Source organism: Sminthopsis crassicaudata, chromosome 3, assembly GCF_048593235.1.
Source record: "Sminthopsis crassicaudata isolate SCR6 chromosome 3, ASM4859323v1, whole genome shotgun sequence".
Classification (NCBI taxonomy): Eukaryota; Metazoa; Chordata; class Mammalia; order Dasyuromorphia; family Dasyuridae; genus Sminthopsis; species Sminthopsis crassicaudata.
Genome location: NC_133619.1, coordinates 416757108 through 416781249, shown reverse-complemented (window position 1 = coordinate 416781249; position 24142 = coordinate 416757108). Strand labels below are relative to the sequence as shown.

At 34.9% G+C, this 24142-nt stretch overlaps 2 protein-coding genes across 5 annotated transcripts in view; one reads left to right on the top strand and one right to left on the bottom strand.

Annotated features, from left to right (window-relative positions):
• Positions 1-4063, top strand: part of MFSD6 (major facilitator superfamily domain containing 6) — an 87611-nt gene extending 83548 nt beyond the window's left edge. For all 3 annotated transcript variants that reach the window (XM_074302843.1, XM_074302844.1, XM_074302845.1), the window contains one exon: positions 1945-4063. In XM_074302843.1, coding sequence (XP_074158944.1) covers positions 1945-2181 — 237 coding nt within the window. In that variant the 3' untranslated portion in view covers positions 2182-4063. The remainder of the gene's footprint in view (positions 1-1944) is intronic.
• Positions 4064-11004: 6941 nt separating this feature from the next.
• Positions 11005-24142, bottom strand: part of NEMP2 (nuclear envelope integral membrane protein 2) — a 36681-nt gene continuing 23543 nt past the window's right edge. Inside the window, exons 3-9 of one of the 2 annotated variants that reach the window (XM_074302846.1) lie at positions 23585-23813; positions 23348-23420; positions 21348-21441; positions 18906-19020; positions 16605-16830; positions 12460-12636; positions 11005-11292 (exon numbers count right to left, since the gene is read on the bottom strand). In XM_074302846.1, the coding sequence (XP_074158947.1) occupies positions 11073-11292; positions 12460-12636; positions 16605-16830; positions 18906-19020; positions 21348-21441; positions 23348-23420; positions 23585-23813 (1134 nt within the window). In that variant the 3' untranslated portion in view covers positions 11005-11072. The remainder of the gene's footprint in view (positions 11293-12459; positions 12637-16604; positions 16831-18905; positions 19021-21347; positions 21442-23347; positions 23421-23584; positions 23814-24142) is intronic. The other variant, XM_074302848.1, reaches the window with a different exon arrangement.

Here is a 24142-nt window from a genome sequence, read left to right as displayed (position 1 = left end):
TATATAACACAAAAAGCCATGCATGGGTCTAGTTAGAGGAACCTCAGCTGATTTGGTGGCTTTGCTGGCAACCTCTTAAAACAGAAGAAAGGATCAAAGCAGCCCAGATTATGGGTTTCCTTTGACTCCAGGCTATTGTTCCCAATTGAAGATAAATCATGCTGGCAGGGCACTTTTTTTTTTTTTTTTTTTTTTTTTTTTTTTTTTTTTTAAGGCTGGGGTTAAGTGACTTGCCCAGGGTCACACAGCTAGGAAGTGTGAAGTGTCTGAGACCAGATTTGAACTCAGGTCCTCCTGAATTCAGGGCTGGTGCTCTATCCACTGAGCCACCTAGCTGCCCCCTGGCAGGGCACTCTTGATGATTTCCTCCTTCTAAGGACCATAATCCTGGACCAAGCTTCAGGATGACTTTAGAGGATACTTGGAGAAAGAAGAGGTAAACATCTTAGAGAAGGAAGGGGAAGAGAAATGAATAGAAAAAAAGGGAGCATTTAATTTAATTTTTTTTTAATTTAATAATATTTTATTTTTCCAAATACACGCAAAGATAGTTTTCAGCATTCACCTTTACAAAACTTTGTGTTCCAATTTTTTTCCCCTGATTCCCTCCAACCCCTCCCCAAGATAGCAAGTAGACCAGTATAGATTAAACATGGTGCAGTTCTTTTAAACATATTTCTATGTTTGTCATGCTATACAAGAAAAATCAAATCAGAAAGGGCCAAAAAAAAAAAAGAGAGAGAGAGAGAGAGAGAGAGAGAGAAATAAAAAACAAACAACAATGAAAACAAAAAGGTAAAGATACTATGCTCTGATCCATATTCATTCTCCAAATTCTCTCTATGGATATGAATGGCACTTTCCATCATAAGTCTATTGGAATTTCTATTTCATTTCTAAAAGGTTTATTAAATTCTCTTCACACAGTTGTCATGGCTGTAAACTTTCATTTATGCTTTTTCCATTTGATAAGAATGTTCTTTCCTTCCCTCAAAACTGTGATACTGTGGGTCTCAAACCTACAAGAATATCATTTGCACCTTTTTTTAAAAGAAGTCTTTACATTAAATTAGGTGCTCATGTTCATCTTTGTGTGCCTGAGAAAATTAATTGACATTGCTTCAAGTTATTAGCTGTTTAGATTTACCCAGAGCTAGAGACCATTATGCCATATTGCTACATTGAATTGTAAAGAAGCCTTCCAAGGCATATTCAAGTCTTCTTATGTTAACCTTGAACTTGCCCCTTTAAACTCATAGGTACTAAATCAGAAGGCAGTTTGATGTTTTAGATATGTCTTATGGCTCAAAAAAAACCCAAACTTGATTTTTTGGGACATTTTTGGCAATAAATGCTCCCATTTTCTCAAATGCTACTTTGTACTTCTCTTATAAGATGTGTACTCTGAAAGTTTGAGAATAGGCTTCAACTACTACAACATGTTTCTGTTTCTGATGTCACAGAGTCTGAGAAATGACTGGCTGTGTGGTCTTAGGCAAGGCACTTCATTGTGGTCCTCAGTTTCCTCATCTGTACATGAGAGTTTGTGGGGTTGAACTAGATAATATCCTAAGTTCCTTGCACTCTGGTGATCCATGATTATATAATATAGTAGAATGTTATCGGGCATTTCATTAATAATGAATAGCCTGGTCTGTGTACAAGAATAAGTCTACTTATAGTGTTTATGTTTTTCATGCGGCTTCTCGGCAGATAGGAAAAGAAATGAAAGGTAAGACGTTTTACCCTTATTTCTTCAGTATTCAGTCACCATATCACTTTAGGGCTACTACCCATTTTTATACACCCCCTTGAAAAGGCTCATAGAAACATGGCTCCTGGGGACACCTGTATATGCTTGCCATCAGTTTGTGAGATGTTGGGCAGCCATCCCCTCTATGTGGACTATTTTCTCTTTCTACAATGTTGTTTTCTCTTCTCTAGGGGACCAATGAGAACCAAGAAACTTCACCACCCTGCGCAGCGAGACATTCCCCAAGTGTGACTAACTCCAATCTGTCGGGAGATGGACCAACCCCTGAAGTGATGTCCCAAACCAACCCTGCTTCCCCGGCTGCAGATCACTTTCCCAAGGACAGTCATGCTCATGTTGCTGCATCCTCTGTAGTGGAACACCTTCCTAAAGATAATCACCCTCAACCCACTACTAGTACACATTGAGACAAAACCCTCTCATTTTACATGTTACATGGAAGGAACTCTGGGCCTCTGTTAAGAAGCCCTAGGAAGCATCCAAACCTAGGACTCTATTCATCTTAAAGATTATAATACAATACAACACATGCTTTTAAATGTTTAAAATCACTAACATGATAATGTATATTAACTACAGTACATATTTGAAAGGAAATTTAATCTCTTTGGGAGATTGTGGAACAAAAAGAAATTATAGAGAGAACTTCTCAGTTCCTTTGCTAAAGTTTGGTTTATATCACAAGATTTCTTTGCCAAGTCAAGAAGAGTTGAAACCAGCAGTTACATTAAGAGGAGGGAAAGTCTTTCAAGTTGTTTGCTTTTATAATTTCTCCCCTTCTGTGATCAATTATTTGAATTTTGTTTCATCCTTACTGAAAAAAAAATTGCAATAAGATAGAATGCAATTATTTTATTTTTCTCTTGAGGAGAAACATCATTACAGAAAATGATGTGAAATATGAAAGGAGGAACCAGATGAAAATTAGTAACATAGAAATTGTTTTGTAAAAAAAGAAAATAAGAAAGGAAAGTTTCACCAGACACTTTGAATATCTTTAGCTAATATATTTTTCTAGGTGGATGGTGTATAAATAGTTAATTTTTTGAGAAGTAAAGCTGCTACAAGCGATATTGAGCTTTAAAAAGCATTTTTTACTTTATTTTCTTTGGGTATTTTTTTTTTTCAAATGGGCTTTAAGAAAGACCAGAAAAGAGAGATTATTTAAAATAAACCAATTCAGTATACTATAGCTTATTAGACAAGGGTTACTAGATAAGTTTGTAAAATATAAACTAGCCTTTCTCACTGTTTACAAAGGCCCTAATTAACTGATGCAATTTCAAAAAAAAAATTCATCTAATCTCCTAAGGGTTTCTTTAATTAAGCAGTTCTGTGGAGGCAATTTATAAAGGAAGTAGGAAATTAAGTGCCTGGGGTGAGGTAAAATTAATAAGAAATTATTTTATCATGGTTTGGGGTTATTGTAAATGCTTTTCCCACTCCCTTGGTGGGGGAAGGGAAGAAGGAATGAGGAGCAAAAAGGAAGAAAACAAAATAACACATTTTCCCCAAACTAAGGAAACAAAGTCACAGTCCATTTTTACAGTCTAGACATGGACACTAGAAGGTTCAGATATTGGTATTTGCATATTCAGATATTATCACCTTTGCTGCCAAAACTCTAGCTAAATTAATACTCCACACCAAAATTAATGCTAGAGGGCAGGTTAAAATTAGTGGCCAGCCTTGGGAGGAGGTGGAAGACACTGCTGTAAATAAGTCAGCTAAATAAATAAAAGTCGCAGATAAGTTAACTCTGAGTTCTATACTTCTGAATACAGAAGTAACGACAGAGAGAATGGACAGATTTTAAAATGACACGTTCCACTCTCTGGTCCTCTGATGTAACTGTTAAGTCTGGGATCTTCCATAAATTCCTGCCCAGGACTGCATGAGTGGAAGGGTAGTCTGCCCTTGAATGTCTGGCTTCACGGTAAAACACAGCATTAAAAGTTAAATAACTTCGAGAAATAGAACTAGCCCACTAGTTATTTTTGCACTTGAAAAAACGTACTGTACTGTAAATGATCATGACTCATTTTAAGTGACCTTTAAAATCAGATGTATTTATTGTGTTTATATAATTATGGAAATGAAGAAATAGGTGATGGGCTGTACCTCACCTCTGAATGTACAGTATGTGGACTGTCACACTGTAGGAAGTCTATAGCTTATACTGTATTCTGTGTTTACACTTCTGATTTATTCCTTTGAAACGCCTGCTGTTTTGGAAATGCACCATTGACACGTTGGAAAAATAAAAATAAATACACATTTTTAAAATAACTGCTAAATGGTTCGGATTGGCCAACTATACATTTAAAGACGTCTCCACTGACTAAACATCTATTCCAACTTTTAGCTTTATTTGTTTGACAATACAACAATCGCCTTTTAGGAGTTAATACCCAAACCTTTTATCTGATTTTGTGAGATGATGTTTCCCCTCTATTCCCCCTATCCCTCAGTATGATACTTTTAATATTCAAGTGAATTCAAATTAATTTTTGAGCATTTTGAGACTTAATTTTTAAATCACTGGAAATAACATAGATATGTTATAAAATGAGGGTTTCAGAATATTGTTTCTCATAATATTAGAAGATTAGCCCAAGCTAATGGTTTTGTGCTGTTCATGTTTGTCATGTCCAATTCTTTGTGACTCCCTGAACAAGAATGAAACCAGTTCAGAACTATGAGGGTGGGTACCTGGGCAGGAAGAAAAGGAGGAATACAGACAAGTTTGGGGATAGGAGAATCCGTTTCTTGCTTTGGCAAGGACAATTATATTGTTTTTATGAAGCCTTTGCTATTTTCTTTAGTTGTGACCCCTTTGGGGATTTTCTTGACAAAGATACTGGAATAGTTTGCTATTTCCTTCTCTCATTTCATTTTATAGATGAGGAAACTGAGGCAAAGTTAAATGACATGTCCAGGGTCATACAGCTAGCACGTATCTGAAACCACTTTTGAATTCAGGAAGATAAATGTTCCTGAACTCCAGAGTGGGTAGCTAGCATTCCACTCACTGCACTACCTAGCTACCTTAAGTAATAATTTGAAGTATTTAACTATTTCTAAAAGTAGGAAGGGGATCATTTTACTTTCTATGAAAATAAATATATTAGGGGAGAGATTAAAAAGAGAGATATGTAATTCAATATAGTATCTCCCTAATTGATAGGTGGGACCCAAGAATTAAATGACAATGGAATATAGTAAGCCACATAGTAACTGGACAGCCTTGTCATTTTTCCATGGCTCTGACTTCTAGATTTCCAAGACCCGACAATACATCTATGAATATAAACTTTGATTTCTCTCCTATTCTGAGAATAAATAATAGCAATAGCTAGTATTTATATAGAGCTATAGAGCTTAAAGATTTGCACATCCATGTATATTTCATTTGACTAACCCTCCCAACAACTCTACAAGGGAGGAGTTATTATCCCCATTTTACAGATGAGAAAATAGAGCTATCTGAGGTGTTTTTTGATTATGAGATTGGTCTTCCTGACACCAAATCCAGTGCACTAACCCACTATGCCATCTATATTAAACTTCAAGACTTGCTAAAGAATACTTTCCCTAGAAAGATATCTAGAAATTCTAGAACAATATTATGTTTCAAAATATTCTATAGCCATTAAATAATGAAAGCAAAGTCTTGTAGAAATCAAGATGAAACAGGGTTCCGGGAGAAGAAAGATCATGGGGAAATATAATGGGTATTTATAAAGCAAAATTAGTTAAGGGAGAAAAAAACTCAAGGCTTGATTCTAGGGTGACCATGGTTAATTTAAGAAAAGGATTTTAGGCTATTCAACTCTGCAATTTCAATTTATTTTTACCTTCAAATATTACTTAAAACATCTGAAATCATCTCTATCGGGGTTGGAGCCTATGGTCAAGGATACACAAGACTTTGCCTAAGTTCTTCCTGGCTTCTCTCAGAATCAACACTAGATCAAGCCTTTAAATAGATTTTAGGGTAGCAGAATTTATAAATATTCAGAGTGAAATATTTTTCCAGCATAAGATATCTTGGAAGAACTTCAAGAAAGGTATGCCTCAATTGGGCAGGGAGGCAAGAGGGAATGTGGCCCAGGCCAACCCTGGGAATATAGTGGGGGGCTCTTAGCCAACATATAGTGTGTTAGCTAATCTGTCCTGCTTCAGAAGGCCAGTGGATCAGCAGGCTAGCTGTGAGACCTCCAATGCAATTACAGAAGGCAAATAGTGAGCCCCTGAACTCCAGCCTAACAGTTGGGACTTGGCCAGGTCCTCCCAATAGGGAAGGAAGCCCACAGCACCACTGGCCCCACCTTGGGCAGTGAGGAGCTCTGTTGCCCTTTAAAGGAAGTTCAGAACAGGCTCTCCTGTGCTCTAACCTTTAAAAATAGCAGGGGAAAAAAAAACAAAAACAAAAACAAAATCTGACCATAGAGAGCTACTTTGGATGCAGGGAAGAAAAGAACACAAACCAAAGAAAAATGTCTCCAGATGAAGCCTCAAAGGGGGATATGAATTATGTTCTCAAGCTCAAAAGGCTGACTTGGAAGAGTTCAAAAAGAATCTTAATAGAAGAAAAGTAGGGAAAAGAAATAAGAGCTTTTCAGGAGAATTTGGAAAAGGAACCACAGAAATTGAAGAAAACACTGCCTTAAAAATAAATTTGATGAAACAGAAAAATACTGGAATTAATTCTATAACCATTTTTCTTTAAAAATGGATTTTATTTTATTAAGAAAGAGCTGAATAGTACAGTGGTTAGAGCATTGGATCTGGAGTCACAAACTTATTAGTCTTGTGATCCTAGTACGTCATTTAACCTCTACTTACCTTTTTCTTCAACTGTAAAATGGAGAAAAACGGGTTTGTCTGCCTCACAGGGTTTTTGTGAGGATCAAATGAGATATTTATAAAGTGCTTAGCACCAGGCCCAGGACATATTTGCTGTTTGTCCTTCGTTCTTAAAAAGGACCATGACAACTAAGAGGTGATGCTATGACATGCAAGAGAGGGAGGGCTGGGCAAGGAATTCTGCCTCATTTTCCCCTGCAGAGCCATCTGAGTCCAATGGCCAGATATAGATCAAGATGAAAGATGGGCCTGATAAGCTATAACAGCAAAGACCTACCTAATTATCAAAGATTAACCAGCTATTTTACCTTGTTGCTGCTGATGTTTTTCCATCAGTTTGGACAATGAAAATTTTATTTTTAAAAGTGATTTCTCTAGAATCTCTCTCTGGACAGTCTTCCTCTGGTTGTTTGCTATCTCCCCTAGTAGACTGCAAGCTCCTTGAGGACAGGAACTATCTTTTGCCTCTTTTTGCATCCCTACCACTTAGCACAATGCCTAGCATATAGTAAGCACTTTGCTACTGTTTGGTCATGTCCAACTCTTCTTGACTCTGTGGACCAGAGTTCCCCAATGCTGTCCATGTGGTTTTCTTGGTAAAGATATTGGAGTGGCTTACTATTTCTTTCCCCAGTAGATTAAAGAAACTTAAATGATTTGCTCATCAAATAATTATTAAGTGTCTGAGGTTCCATTTGAATTTGGGTCTTCTGACTCCAGGCCCAGTGCCCTATCTACTGAGCTGCTTAGCTGCCTAGGTGTTTAATAAATGCTGATTGCCTGAGTGTTATAGTACCATAAATTCAGAGACCCAGATTTGGAAAGTACCCAAAAGAAGTAGTTTGCTGGAATCAACTTGTATTGGCTTCTAAGAGCAAATTATTAAATTTTCAGCATGAGCATTTACATTTCACAAGTGCTACATACAAACCCAGGCTCAATTTGTGTTGTCGATTGTCTAGATTTAAGAAAGTAATGAAGAAAATGTTAAAGATGTATATTCAATTTAAATTGTCATGCATACTTTTTTTCTTTTCTTTTTGCTGCTGGAGAGCAAGTTATAAATCTTTAAACCTTTCCCAGCACAAACCTGTCCAAGAGCCTATCTAGTTCAACACTCATTTTACAGATAAGAAAAACTTAGGTCCAGAGAGCTCAGAGAGTAAATTGCTGTAAATCATACAGGGAGTATCTGAGATAAGATTTGAACCTCTCTCCAGATTCTGGAGTTAATTCTCTTTTCACTGTATCCCAATGCTTCATTATTGCACCTTTCTTTTATCTTTCTTCTCAATTACAACTTCTCCACAGGCTCAGGAATATTGTAGTTTCATCATTTACTTCCCAGTGTCTAAAAATTATAGTCTGGATGATTCTAAATCCAAGATCTGTGAATTTAAAAAAAAATTGATGGCAATTTCAATATAATTGGTTTCTTTTGTAATCCTATGTATTTTACCTCATTATTTTAAAAAACATTATTACGAAAATCTGCCAAAATGCCAAAGGATTCCTTGATACAAAAACAGTTAAGAACCCTTGCTCTAAAAATAAAAGATGATAAAGACTCTACCCCAAAGTCAAAGCAAAGCACTCTTTGAGAATTAGTCCTAAATACTATTAACAAACTAGAAAATTGATTCACAGAACAGTTTGGTGACATGTAAAATAGAATTTAAGAACTTTTTAAAAATAATGTTTGAATGACACAATTGTTTAAGCTCAGCCACCTACGCAATAGCCTACCTACGTATTTTATGTAAAACAGTCCAGCTCATTAACCACAGTAAGTCTTTGTGAGGCACCTAGTATAAACAGTGTCACATGAAAAAGGGTTCAATTCTGCTGGATAATTGCACACCTCAGTGGTGGTGTGAGGAATGAGACCAAATGCTTCAACTATCCATGAAGCGTGGCGGTGGTGAGCTTCATTTCAAAGTCATTAAACCCTCCACTAATATCAAAAACGTCCCTTCTATTTAGACTATTACTTATGACTTTTTGTGAGGTTTAAGGTTGACCTGTAATGAGTCATATTGGAAGAATAAAAATAATGGTCCCCCCAATCTCCAGCACAAGCAAACAATGCATAAACACACATACAAAATCACTCACATTTTAATTATCCAACTTTTCATAGCAATCAAAGTAAATTTGTTCAAGTAAAGATAAGAATAAAAAATGTACTCTTAAAGAATGTTAAATTTTTTTTGTTATTTTATAATTTCAAAAGTGTAAATAACAGTTATTCATAATAGTTCTATCTTAATGTTAAAACAGTTATTCATAGAACTAGCCTCCCAGAAACTAAAGGGCTTTCTCTCTATCCTCTCAAACCCATTCTTCTGTCCTGCTTCCCTTTCCCATGGTCTCAGGGATTGTTATGGCACTAGTTGGACTGATGGAAGGTAAGATGACTACTCCAAATACTACCAATTACTATAATATAATCCAAATACTAAGACTGGTCACATAATCCCAAATATTCTGAACTACACCATGAATTCCCATCAAGGTATTTGTCCATGATCATTTCAGATACAGGAGACATCTCAACATACGACTAAAAAATACATCTGTAAAACATCTCCAGGTCTCATCTTGTGTTTAAAACTAAGATAATGACTCTGATGGTTCTGTGCTTGTGCACACTGAAATAGATTGTACTGATCAAGTCAGAAAAAAAATTATTTGTTTTGGTTTACTGACAAATGCTACTCCAGGAAACAATGGACTGAGTGTGCTTTACATATGCTAATTTGTCTAATTACAAATTGCCTGGTTTAAAAAAAAAAAAAAAAAAAAAAAGGTTTAGGTGAATGATTTAGCTATTCTCAGCAATACAATAAGATAGTTCTGAAGAATTTATGGTGAAAAAAGCTATCCATTCCCAGGGAAAGAACTGGGATACAGAAACTGAATACAGATCAAAGCATACATTTTCTTTGTTTCGTCTTCTTTTTGGTCTTTTTTCTTTCACAACATGACTAACCCAGAGCTGCTTTGCATGATTGTATATGTGTAACCTATATCAAACTGCTTATCTTCTTAATAAAGGGCGGAAAGGGGAAGGAGGGAGGGAGAGAATTTGGAAATCAAAATTTTTAAAAAGGAATGTTAAAAATTATTGCTACATGTCATTGAGGGAAAAAATTAAATCATCACCAAAAAACCCCAAAGGTTTTGTAAAAAGAAACATTCAATTTTGCTGAGGAAATGCCATTTAAAAATTCATTTCTGCATTAGTCCCTCGTTCTGGGCATTACCCACTGAGAGTAAAACTATACTATGACTTGGCTCAGTGATGCAACACAGCTTTTAATTTTCCCACTGTACTCCTGCCTTTTGTCCTTCCTTCCAGATGAAATGATTCCTTAAGAATGCAAAATAAAATGTTTGTGAGTCTTACAAGAGAAAAAAAGTCTAGGACAAAAAATAAAAGGGAATTAATGCTACAATATATAAGTGCTATTGGACCATTAGCCTGTGGATAATTTTTTCAGTTCCAGGCTTCTAACTCTTCACTATAAAAATATTATCATTTATTTTCCTTTTCTGATTTAATGTCATAAAATCACAAACAAAGGTCTTTCCCCATGGATTCATGGGATGCTTCTACAAAAATAGGATGAGGTAAGGACCAGAAGTGTATTTCATTGATATATGGAATTCCCATGTAAGGAAGCTTCCTCTATCAAGGTAGATTGACTTCTTCAATCTTAGTGACTTTTCTAAGGCCCTGAGAAGTTGTTGCATTAGTCAAGGATCACATAGCCAGCATGCGCAAAAGGTGGGACTTGACCCTGGATCTTGGTTTTAAAGGCTAGTTCTCTACCCACTCTGCCAAACTTTCTCAAAAAACAGTAACAAAAAATGATACAAATATTAAAAGTTTGTAAACATGCTCAAACATTATTTGAACTTTACCATTAAGTAAAATATGAAAAGTAATTCTGATATCATAAAATTATACTCCATGAAAATATTAAATCTAAAAAAATTAGGAAAGTGGGTTTTCCTTTTTCAGAGTTATCATCCTTTATCCAAAACACCTAAAACAAACCAAAAAAAATCAAATAAAAAATGGAGTACAAAACTTATTTGTCACATTATCAAAGGTCTCTTCCTCTAGTTGAGAACTGAGATTTGCTGGAAGAAAACAGTCTCTTTCACTGTGAGGATTAAGAAGAATTAATGCAACATTGATAAGGCACCTCTTCATGCTGGCCTAGCTCCTGAGGAACAGAAAGAAAGTCTCCCATTGTTCCCAGGGAATTTCCATTCTAGGAAACTCAGAAGGAATCTTTCAAAGAATCTTGATTGCCACCTACAGCACAGCAGAATTTGCCAGGCACACAAGAGATATTTATAATGTTTAATTTCCCTTTCCTTTGGGACCCATCTGTGTTTCAGGGAAAATGTTGTAGCCTCAGTTTCCCTGTAATAATTCCTCTTCCCTTTGAGCTTCCCCCTGCATTTCAACTACTTCATCTTCTTGAGAGTAATCATCTTGTTGATTGGATTCTTGGGAACCTCCAGCGCTAAAGAGCTGCTCTTCCAAGAACCAGCCTCCAATACCATACTGCTCTTCATGGGCTCTAATTTCTTCGGGTGACAGGTGACTTCCTCCCAAAACAAATGTTGCAAATCTACCCAAAAAAAATGTACACAAAGTTTAACATTAGAACCGAAAGTTTTACTCAACAGACAATGTATTTTCTGGGTATTCTGACAGCCCCTTTGATTAAATTTGCCTTTGGTTCAGTCATTTAAAAACCATTCAAAGTGGGAGTAAAAAACTAGAGATGTTTAGGTGACTTTTAGAGAAATGCATTCTGGGAAGCTTCAGAAAATATTAATATATACAATGTGGTCAAAGGTTAAACTTTATTCTATATCTTTAAAAAAATAAAAAAAAAATAAAATCTAAACTAACAACCTACAGTGGATTGAAAGATGGCCTTGAAATCAAAATAGCAAGGGTTCAAACTTACCCTTTGACATCTATTGGCCATTTGAACCTGAATAAATGATTTGATTTTAGCAAGCCCAGGAAATTTCTAAAAGCAAGTGCCAGGCCACATTAGGACTTTTCCTCCTGGGAAAATTCCTAATACCAATGAAATTTCAGATCTAACCCATATTTGTTTTTAATTTTAGTTTTTTGACATTTAGTAGGGGCCAAAGAGGTAAGGCAAAGTTGGGGGAGGGGAGAAAGAATGATTCATTATGAATTCAAAGGTAATTTCCAATATTTCAGGTAATTTATAACCCACCAACTTTACTTCTCCCTACCTGAAAATTATTTTTAAAATCTTCCCTATAAAAGCAGATCAACCTAATATTTAACCATTCTATTGAGTAAGTCAAGGAATCTGAGGAAAAATGGAGTAAAGAATGTATTTAAGTCTCTCCTCTTTTGAATGGAAAACAAAATATTAAACATGCTAATCTAGTCCATATTTTCTTTTTAATAGTATTTTATTTTTCCAATTACATGTAAAGATAGTTTTCAAATTTACTTTTGCAAAACCTTATGTTCCAAATTTTTCTCTCTGCTCCATCCCACCCCCTCCAAGACAGTAAGCAATCCAATATAGGTTAAACAAGTTCAATTCTTCTAAACATAGTCTAGCTTATATTTTTTTATCTAAAATAGCTATAATGCACAAATCATATTGTTCCCAGATGTCTAACCAACCCAGTGAGAATCATAGGCTCAAGATGTAGAAGGGAACTCAGAGAGACCATCTAATCCAACTGCAGTACCTAGACAAATAAAGAAAGCTTTTAAGAAGCATGAAAATTTCTCTTACTTTGTTGGAGACTGGAGTCTGGATATGGCTAACCATGATGGAAAGTCTGTGTTGTGGCAAAACTCTCGCAACTTCTGCAATGCTTTGGCTGTTTCAATTTCAGTTTGCTCCCGGTATTCTTCTTCAGTAAGATGCCTAATTACCAGTCTTTTTGACTGATAATATTCCTTGACTTTTCTAAAATGACAAAAACAAGTCATATATTCAAAATGAAAAATGCAAATTATATATAACTTCTACAATTTTTGTGACCCACATAACATTTTTAGTATAATGTAAAGTGCTAGAGTTTGTGTCAGGAAGATTTAGGTCAGAATGTTGACCATAGCTATGAGTTAGTTAATGAGTTAGCTCTCTGAGTTTCCTCATCTCTAAAATGAGAATATTGGCAAGTAAGTGGTACATTGTACAGAGTTTGGCCTAGTTAGGCCATCTGAATCAAATCTAACCTCAGACTCTTACTACCTGTGTGCCCCTGAGCAAGTCATGTAATCCTGTTTGCCTCAGTTTCCTCATCTGTAAAATGAGAGTAGGAAATTGGAAACCACCCCAGTATCTTTGCCAAGAAAATCCCTTTGCACAAAGAGGCAGACATTAAAAAAAAAAAAAAAAAAAAAAAAAAAAAAAAAAAACTGAAAAAAAATAAATAATAATAATATCTATAGAACCTATCTCACAGAGGCTCAAACATTATAGGAGGCTTGGGAAATTTTACAATGCTATGAAAATAAAGGTCATCCCTTATTCCTAATACTTGCTTGAAAAGTTAGGATCAGTTTTCTGAAGTTCAAAAATTACCTTTATACCTTTACAATCTTTTTTCTGTGTCACTGGCCCCTTTGGCTGTCCAGTGAAATTTATGAACCTCTTTTCATAAGGTTTTTAAATATACAGGGAGTTCTAAAATTCTTCATCCTTATAAAACTTCAATGAGACTTTTGGGATATTCCATCAAATAAAAGTATATAGCAGATTATAAAGGAAATCAATTATATTGAAATACAGTTGTTAAAACATTTTCTAAAAAAGTTCACAGACTCAAGATTGTGGACCCCTGCTTTTCACTATCTATAGTTTTCCTTTTTTTTTATTGTTATCATCTTAAAATTTTTAGGGTCTCAAACCAGATACTGAGTTTGAGTCCTACTTATATTTTTGCCTTACCACCACCACTACCATTTTAGACTAACCTGTAAATAAAGGAGATCCTGAGGATTTTCATTTTTGTTCTTTAAGCACAGAATCTGAAAATATAGAATTTCCTTCTTTTAATAATTTTTCATCATCTTGAATTTAAAATAATAGCTTTTTGACAGCTGATCTGTTTCTTCCTTGTAGTATTAAAGAAACAGACTAGCAGCACTAAGGAAGAAGGACACTTAGAAAATCTTTATTTAGAAAACAAGTAGGTAATAGGGAAAAAAACAAAAAAACATTTCACTACAAGTTCCTCAAATCACATATGCTAATCAAAGTCCGCAGGCCTAGAGAATAATGTGTGGTATAGCCTCCATCTAGTGGTAGTGAGTCTGTGTAATACCAGTGAGGCGGAGAAGGGGATTAGATATTTGTGTGTCCTTTACATTCAAGTAGCATAAAGACACAATCTAGTTTGCTTGAAGCGGGAACTATGAAAACTAGGAATGAGCAGGTTTTAGAAAGATACTAATAACATTAGTCAGTGAGTTTTTTAAAAAATGTTTTTATTGTTTCCTTCAGATTTGACAAGGATTAGTTTATCTTTTTCTCTTCTTCCTTTTGTAAGTCCATAATAATCAATTTTTTAAAAAAATAGTCCATGGTTGGTAGGGAAAATGGGAAGGAGGAAAAAAATTATTATAATTTTTAAAAATATCCTCTATTTCAAAGCAATCTATAAATAGAATATGGCAAACAACAAGATTTATCGTAGTGATTCTCATGTTTTCTCCTGAGCTTTCCAGAAGCAGTACATATAATTGTTGCTGTTAAGTATTTTCAAGCATGTCTAACTCTTCATGACTATATTTGGGCTTTTCTTGGCAAAAATACTAGAGTGGTTTACCATTTCCTTCTCCAGCTCATTTTACAGATGAGGAAAGTGAGGCAAACAGGGTTAAGTGACTTGTCTAAGGTCATTAAGTCAGTAAGTATCTGAAACTGAATTTGAATTCTGGTCTTCTCAATTGCCAGCCAAGACCCTATCTATTGTGTCAACTACCTGCTCATATATAATTAGTAAAATTAAAAACTGAATAAACATCATAATCAAAATCATACCTAAATAATTAATGGGAGAATCAGGTAAACTACCGTAATGCCAAAGAGACTTACAATTCTATATTTTGACATTATACATTTCACTTATTGGAATAGTCCTAGTTAAAAATTTGTCAGGTCAGTATTTTCATAGAAAGGCAGTTATGTCTATAAAAGATATTATAACAATGTATTTATTCAGAGTTACATTTTTATTATTGCTAAATGGCTTGACGTTCCTGTAAAAGAATTATATGTGCACATATGTGCATATTTATAGACTAGAGATTAGACTTATCATTTCAATGGTATAGGGAATTCTTAGATGGAGGAAATGTCCTCTACAAACATGGGCCAGTACTATCTCTATAATCTAGAGTTTTAAGAGAATTGCTCGGAGCATTGAGAAGTGATTTGTCCAGACTGATATACTCTTAAAGAGACTATGTATCTTAACTATTTCCCTACCTATCTATCTACCTATTTGGAGAGAAAAAGAGGAGAAAGAAAGGAGGAAAAGGAAGCTGTAGAGAGAAGCACTATGGTATCATGGATAGAGATACCTTTGAAATCCAAAAGACCTGGGAGTTCAGGTCCTGCTTATGATATATACTGGCAAATTTTTTAATCTCTCCAAACCTCCAGCAACTCTCTAAGACTATAAATTGCAGAATAGTTGCTGCTCTGCATTAATAGAAATTTTATTATTGGAAGTCCCCTATATCAATGAAATCCTAAGTCAGGTCAACCCCCCACCACATACACACATACACAGTCTTTCACTATCTCCCTGCCCATTGCATTCACCTTTCTCCGACATGCCCCAAAACAGTGGTCTTAATTTTTCTTGGTTTCAGGACCCCTTTGCACTCTTAAAAATTATTGAGGGCTTCCCAAAGAACTTTTGTGTTTATAGGTTATATCTATTACAAGTTAAGACATCTTAGTATTATTATGAAAATAGTTTTGACCTTGCAGACCTCCTAAAATGGACCTTGGGGATCTACCAGGGACCCCTGGATCATACTTTGAAAACTGCTTCCCTAGACTACGGATAGTGCTATTGATGTCCCTTTGATCCAGAAGCTATCAGCAGGGAATGAAGCAGCCCCCTTGTTTTTTCTGACTGAATCACTGATTTGTGTAATTTTAGAACTACAAGGAACCACTGCTGGACTGTTATTCATGTCTGATTCTTCACGGCCCCATTTGCAATTTTCTCAGCAAAGATACTGGATTGGTTTGCCATTTCCTTCTCTGAAACCAAACCTAGTGCTCTATCACTGCGCCACCTAGCTGCCACAAAGAACACCTAATCCAATTTCATTATATAGAAGAGTAAACTGAGGGCCAGAGAAATTCACTGATTTGTCTAAAGTTTACAAGTCAGACTGGCAGGGTCAGCACTAAATACACATTCTCAGTTCTTGTACTCACAACCAACTGATTAAAGATCAAACCTAAAATTCAAAGGGAAGAGACTACCAAGTGTTTAATTATTTATAAAATTAATCTTCCTCTACTAGTTTCTCCTTCAGAAAGGCACATGTTGATCTTAAAGTAGTCAACCAGTTTAAGGAATTACTGAAGGAAAGATTTCAAATAACGCTTGTCATTGCATTCTGGATGAGACACAATTCCTAGTAAATGAGAGAACTGAATAAAATGTGAATCATTGGACAGAACCAAATGCTTGCATTTCTTCTTCCTGATGCTTTAAAGTAAAAGTATCAAGGAAAGAGAAGGGGAGGGAGGATAATTATAACAATAAATATTTAGTTCTTTGCTACAGACAAACAGATATATATGTAGATGTATATATAATTGCATAAGTGGATAGAACTCCAGTGTTTATTTTCAAACTATCATGGTTTAAAATGTCAAATTCACTGGAGTGGTGTACTAACCTGCCCACACAGCAGAACACTCTGACTGGATAATGCAGACCCTGAGAAGAAATCAGGAGAACTATCACGGCATAAGCAACCTGGGCTGTGGTGACACCGAAGTAAATTATGACCAAGGATAAAATCTGTAATGTCCGCATCAAGAGATTTATACTCCTTTCTTTGACGAGTGGCCCATGTCGGTAACAGGCAACAAAGCTGATGGATCCCATGGTCAGAATGTAGCCTGGGAAAGCACAAGAGGGTAGAAAAATTAGTCCATGGGCAGGGGCCTGGAAAATGGTGGGAAAAATCTGACCCCAGAAGCTATAAGGAACACAGATGTAAGATGATATCTTACATCTATCAGAATCTATCAGAATGTTAGGAAATCCTTGTTTTCACTTCCCTTTGTTAATGCCAATTGAAACCAATCTAGAAGGGAGAAAGTATTTCTGGCTAGTTGTTCTAAAATTCATGGTTGAATGTTATAATCATCCAAGAAGCTTTCCAGGCCAGCAGATGTCTCGATTTATTTCTCTGGCCAAGCGACTTGGAACTCTGAAAGTTCTGGGAGATAACCCATTATCTCCAAGGTTTCCTTTTATTCACTAGGAAGTTGAAATTGCTCTTCAGTGTTGTGGGTTATTAGTAAAAGAACTAAGTGTGTCATGACATGAAAATTTTACTTTGAAATAAAAGTGTTCCATCTTCTTTCTTATTTTTCTGTGCTTTATGGGTTACCAAAAAAATATCAATTGGTGCAGCTGGTCCTTCTGAGGTTATTCTTAAATTCTTGTGTAAGAAGTTAAGTGCTTCTAGTATGCAAAAGTTTAAAAGCTGGACCCAACAAATTGACCTTTTTGTATGAATGCTCAAGATTATTCCCCATTCCATACTGTGCCCCAAGTTACTTATGTTAAGAATTCAGATTTCATTATAATGTAGGTAAATTCTCCCCTTCCCAGTGCAGACTGCAATCTATGCCCTTGATACAAATGTCTTCTTGAGTTGCTTTGGTCAAAAAATGTCATTTACTTGGTGACCAACCTCATGATTATGGGTTCTTAGGTAACGATATACATTTGAGAAGCAGTGCAATATCATGGAAGTATAACGGCTATACGATTAGAGAATCTGTGTTCAAATCCTAGCTCTGCCACCATAGGCAAGCCATTTATCCTGACAGGGCTTTCCTTTCTGTAACTGTAAAATAAATTAGATAACTTCAAAGGTCTTCCATTTCTAAATTCACAATTTTATGACAGTCTCAGGTCATATTTGGAGCCTTTCCATATTGATAAGAATTTCCTGAATTTGTGTCCACTGGAAAAAACTGCCAACTTTTTAAAATGTAAATTTCTTGAGGATAAGAACTGTTTTTGCTTTTTTCCCCCTTTGCATTTCCAGTACTGAATACATTATAAGTGCTTAATAAATGCTTGCTGACTGATAGCCTTCAAGAACTCTGGAGTTCCTTCAGTGAAGACTTTGAACAAGATATTTCACTTGAGACATTTCTCAGGGAGTCAGATAAATGATAGGTATCTAGGCAGCTTTTCATTTTTCTAAGAGATAAAATTTAATTTAATTTTCAGTATCAGACCAGGATGTCAACAGATGACTGCATAAGTTGTCAACTATGATTTCATACTATTTCAATGAAAAAAAGGACGTAAAGTCACACTAAAAGAATGATTCTGAACTACAATAAAGATCTGGATTGGAGCTCAACTCCAATATAGCAGGCAGAAAGTATATTAGATCATTTAAGTTTTTTAGTTAATTGTACCCAGACATTTTAAAAAACAAACTTGCTTTGAGGTAGAAGATATATGTATAGGAAAATAGCTTCTGAAAACACATTCATAAAAATCTGGTAAGACTTTTCAAGACCCTTTCACTCCAATGCATTAGCAGAGAATCAATATAAAAGAAACTCTACATTCTCAAAGATTATACCAAGTCCTAACCACTTGGAAAAGGAAACGCTTCTTCCATGGGATTGTTAATGGACTATGTGCATGATATCTGAACACCAGATTAAATTCTAGGAAAAATTCATCCCCAAGTTGACCGTAGGGCCAGAGCAACTCTTGAAGACAACTTCCTAAATTTTAGAAAGGCTATGACCTATGCTAATAGAGAAAGCTCCTCCCTACCCCCCATTCCCTGCTTCTCCCCGCCATATGACCTAAGTTCCTTATCAAAGGTTTTTTTTCAAAATTCTCCTTTCTAATGTTCAAAACTGTCACTAGGACAATCCCTCTCCATACTTGTTTCATAAATATAAGAGTCTAAATGTTTCTTCAATTTACCTACCTAATATATATGTTTTGTTTTCATACCAGAGCCATTTTAGTTCTTCCATTAACTGGCATACGAGGTAAAATGAAGCGAACCAACAAGCAATCATGAGGGCCCCAAAGGTGCTATACTGTGTGGGGGAGGAAAGAAATAAAGAATGGTCCAATTTATTCAACCTTAAATGAAAACCACTGTTCCATTAGACTACATTAGCAATTGATGGAAAGGTATAAAGAATATAAAGATCACAATGAACCCACTGATGATAAAAATTTTATTTGATGGAATAAAGCTTTGAAGATTCTCCTCCTAAAAGATGTCTATTCTCTAGGTGTATGTCAAACTAACATAATATTCCATGAAGGATGCCATGACAGAGATAACTTTGGTTAACAACCCTCTGATAATTCATATTAAATGGGATAAAAGGTGTTGCTCATCATGATGGAAAATGTCCAACATGGAGTCTAAATGGAAGAGGGTTTCCTTAGAAAACTTTTGAAGATGATATTGAGCTGATTGTATCAAGCCTCAGATCCCTGCAAAGCCTCCTATATGATATCCATAATCAAAGGTCAAAATAGTTTGACCTTATTTTCCACAGCTGTCTATAGTTGAAGAATATCTATTCCCTAGGCTATGATATATAAAACTGGTTGGGATTAGTGAATCACCAAGCTATAAAGCTGATCTCATAACAAGTTCCATATCCATAATATTGTACTGGCTACTTTCCAGACCTCTGTCCCCTCATCTATGCCTCTAATATTTATCCTGGTTTCTTCAAGTGTCAGTTCAAGAAGGCTTTTCTGGTCTCCCCAGCTGCTAACTTTTTTCCTTGGAGATTTCTTTCAAATAATTTATATCTATTTTGCATGTACTTAGACATGTTCCTGCCATTAGAATGTGAATTCCTTGAAGGGCAAGGACCACAATTTTTTTTTTTTTTTTTTACTTTCTCTATATTCTTAACACTTAGTACATACAGTGCATTGCATAGAGTTTGACAAATATTTATAAACTGAGCCACTGACTGGTCCAACAGTGATATCTTGGGGAGATATTGCAGATGGACAATGAAATGGGCCCAGGTAGAAGAATGGACTGAATAGCTCCCAATCAAATTTTTTAATGACTTCAACGTCTTTTTTTAAACAATATTCTTCAGGTGATACTAAATGGTTGTAAGTCATGGAATATCACAATCTCCATAATCAAAGGACAACAGATAGCATCCAGTGGGCACAAGTAGGCTAGTGATGAATTAAATGAGAGAAATGGCATAAAAAATGCCAACATAGAAATATGTGACCAGGCTAATCACGTAGGGATAACAAAGGTTAACTGATAGATAGTCCATGTACCCAGAAAAATAGAACCTAGAAAAATACCACCAACATGTTGGAAGAATGAACTGTTGCAGGATTTATAGATGAAATTAGCCCTGGATGAGAAAGCAAAGATGCTACAAGATCTGCATTGCTAGGGAAGTGCTTTCAATAATGAATTTATGGAATCCCTGAAATCTCAGTCTAAACTTGAATAGAGGCAAGGTTTTAAGCAGTTTTGATGAGACAGCTGCTATTTATTAGGCCTTGATGGCACTACCTGTCACATGGCCTTAGAAACTGCCTAATTCATGGATATTTCACCTGAAGTTTGTGAATTTATTTGTTTTTTTCTTTAAATATTTGGATAGTTATATATGTGTGTATAATCAATAATTGTAATCTTATGCAATTTATTTTATGCCATTAAAACATTATCCTGAAGAATCCATAGATTTCATCAGACTGTCACAAGGATCTGTGACCCAAATCTGTCCACCCCCTCATTTTCCAAGGAGGATGATGTAGCCTAAATAAATGAAGTAAATCATCCAATGTCAAACAGGGAATAAGTGAAGGAATCTGGATTTGAACTCAGGGTCTTGATGTCAAATCCTCCCCTTCCCTCACCTTCCCACTGTCCCCAATAAGGAAATCTATTATTAAATAAACTATTTACTATTTAAATTACTAAATAATTTTACTATTTACTATTGCTAAATAAACACATAACAAGATGGTATGAAAATAAAAATGACAAAATACCATGACCTAGTGTGGGGAAAACTGTAATTTAAAGTCTCAAAGTGAAGATGCTGTTCCCCACATCTTTTGATAATGGAGAGAATTTTAACATGTAATTTAAATTTTTCCTGAAGGAAAAAAAAAGGATTACTTCAAAGAATGTCAAAAGGAATACCAAAACTACAAACACTTTCAACTGCTAAAAATAATGAGATTTTCTATCAAACATGTTGAAAATCCAAACATTTTAAGGACAGCTTCTAGAATGAAGCAATACAATATGGAATAAGGAACTGATAGGATCAAATATATGAAATAATCTTTTCCCTCCCAGGTATGCTCAGCACATTAAACACATTTTTAATTTTATAAACAGCACATCTACCTTGGGAATGTATCTTCTCATGAGCAGCAAGAAAAAGACTAAGGTCATAAGAATGCCCAGCATGGTTCCAGCAAAATAATAGAAAACAGTGCTCCTGTTGGAGACAAACAGTCATATACTATTTACTTGGTAACTATTATTTTCAAGTGCAAAACACATATCTTTGACCCATATTCAGGTAATCAAAAAGAAAATCCTAAAAGAAAAACTACACATTTGAGTGGCCGATCATATTAAATATGCCTCTCTTTGTTTGTATTCCTATTGGAATACAAGTAGTATCTGAAATTTACTATATTTGCTTGCCTCTGATAAATTAAATTCTGTGATTTTAAAGAGAAATGTTATTGATGCTAAATATAGCACATATTTAAAATTTAATATGACATAGTTGAAGTCCAAAATTGATTAGCATGCTAAGCAGGATGGGCAATAAGAACATATTGATAGGAAATGATATTAAATTAAACTATGGAAAGAGAAGATAGAAGAATTATAAAAAAGAACATAAAATAATTATAAAAGCATAGCATCCACTATTTTTGGAAGGGTCTAAAAGCCCTAAAAGAATGAACAGACTATGAAAATATACTGTATAATAATTGACATTCATTATGATGATCTTGAGTCAGTAGGAAAATGTTAAACTATATATAATATGCTCTGTTTGATAAAATTGGAAAATAAGCAATCATTTGACAAAGATATCCAAAATGGTTAAATTTTGAAAACTGGCCTTTTAAGAGATGTTTCAATTATTTCTATTATATGTTTAATTTGAATGGCTCATTTCTTTTTTTTAATTAATTAATTTAATTAATTTTTACAAAAATTTTATGCATAGGTAATTTTTTAGCATTGACAATTGCAAAACCTTTTGTTCTAACTTTTCCCCCCCTTCTCCCCACCCCTTCCCCCAGATGGCAGGTTGACCAATATATGTTAAATATATTAGAGTATAAGTTAAATACAATATATGTATATATGTCCAAACAGTTATTTTGCTGTACAAAAAGAATCAGACTTGAAACAGTGTACAATTAGCCTGTGAAGGAAATCAAAAATTTAGGCATACAAAAAAGGAGGGATTGGGAATTCTATGTAGTGGTTCATAATTAACTCCCAGAGTTCTTTTGTTGGGTGTAGCTGGTTCAGTTCATTACTGCTCTATTGGAACTGATTTGGTTCATCTCATTGTTGAAGATGGCCTCGTCCAACAGAATTGATCATCATATAGTATTGTTGTTGAAGTATATAATGACTTCCTGGTCCTCCTCATTTCATTCAGCATCAGTTCATGTAAGTCTCTCCAGGTGAATGGCTCATTTCTTGATGGGCAAGATAAGAAAAGCAAAACCATAGTAGGGAAGAGATTTTCATCCTTCACCTTTACCATTGGAATAATGACTTTCCAAATATGTATTAGTTACAGTTTGTTGTTATTTAACAACAACAAAAAGCTTTGAATTTAGATAAAAAAAAAACAAACCCAAAAACCTGAGTTCAAATTACTTTCTGTTACTTAATATCTTTATGATCATAGGCAAGTAATTTTATCTCTCTGGAACTGAATGAATTCATACTAATGAAGACTTGTAAATGAGCAAAAATAGTAAACACAGCTTTCTAAAGTACATATAATGGTACAGCCAAGTGGTACAGTGAATCGAACACCAGCCCTGAAGTCAGGAGAACCTGAGTTCAAATCAGGTCTCAGACATTTCACACTTCTTAGTTGTTTGACCCTGGGCAAGTCATTTAAGCCCAATTGCCTCAGCAAAAAATAAAATAAAATAAAATAAATTGAAAAAAATAAAGTACATATAATCAACCTCAAGCTCTGGAGATGATGTAGCACATCAACCTGTTGCTACAGTTGACACAATAAAAATCTGTTGAATTTAAATGAAAATACAAAACTGCAGAAATACAGACAACTGAAATTTTTTAAAATTCTAAGTTATGCTCATTGACAAAATTAGTAAAGAAACTCGACTTACCTACTCAAGGTCTTTGCTTTAAAGAAAAGGAATATCCCTGTCACAAATAGAAGAAATAGTTTTGTATCTACAACTAAAAACAAAAAAACAAAACAAAACAAGAAAATATTAAGATTTGGGGCAGAATGTATTAAAATGTTATCTTTTCAATGTTTAATCTAGGCAGTTAATTATGATGAAATGGTGGATTAAACATTATCATTACCATGTATGTTAATGTTTAAAAACTTGACTTACTATTTCGATTCACCCTCAATGTATATGGAAATTTTTTGGCAGACTTCACATAGAAACACGAAGACTTCTGATATGGATTAATATTAATGGTTATATCATTAGATTCCTTTGGTTTCCAAAAGGCATGGATTGTACACTTGATAAAAGCCAGGATAGTTTCTGGATACTGACAATCATTTTCTTCTATGAAAAAGACAATGCTGAGCATGTCTGAACTGGTGATTTTCACCTATCAAAAAAAGAAGAGAGAAAAAGAGAGAGTGAGAGAGAAAGAGAAGAGGAGAAGGAAAAGAAGGAATAGATGAAAAAGGAGGAAGAAAAGGATAAAGAGAGAAAAGAAGAAAGCTAGAGGAAGGAAGGGGAGAGAAAGAGAGGCAGACGGATATAGGAAGAGACACAGAGGGAAAGAGAGAAGAGCATACTCTAACAGTTTCTTTAAAACAGAAGTCAAGAAATCTGAAGCTAATGGGCACACAAAGAGAATCCACAATCAGATGAAAGAAGTAACATAATATGAAATCCTGGGAATTTTCCATGGACATGTACTTAATAAAAAAG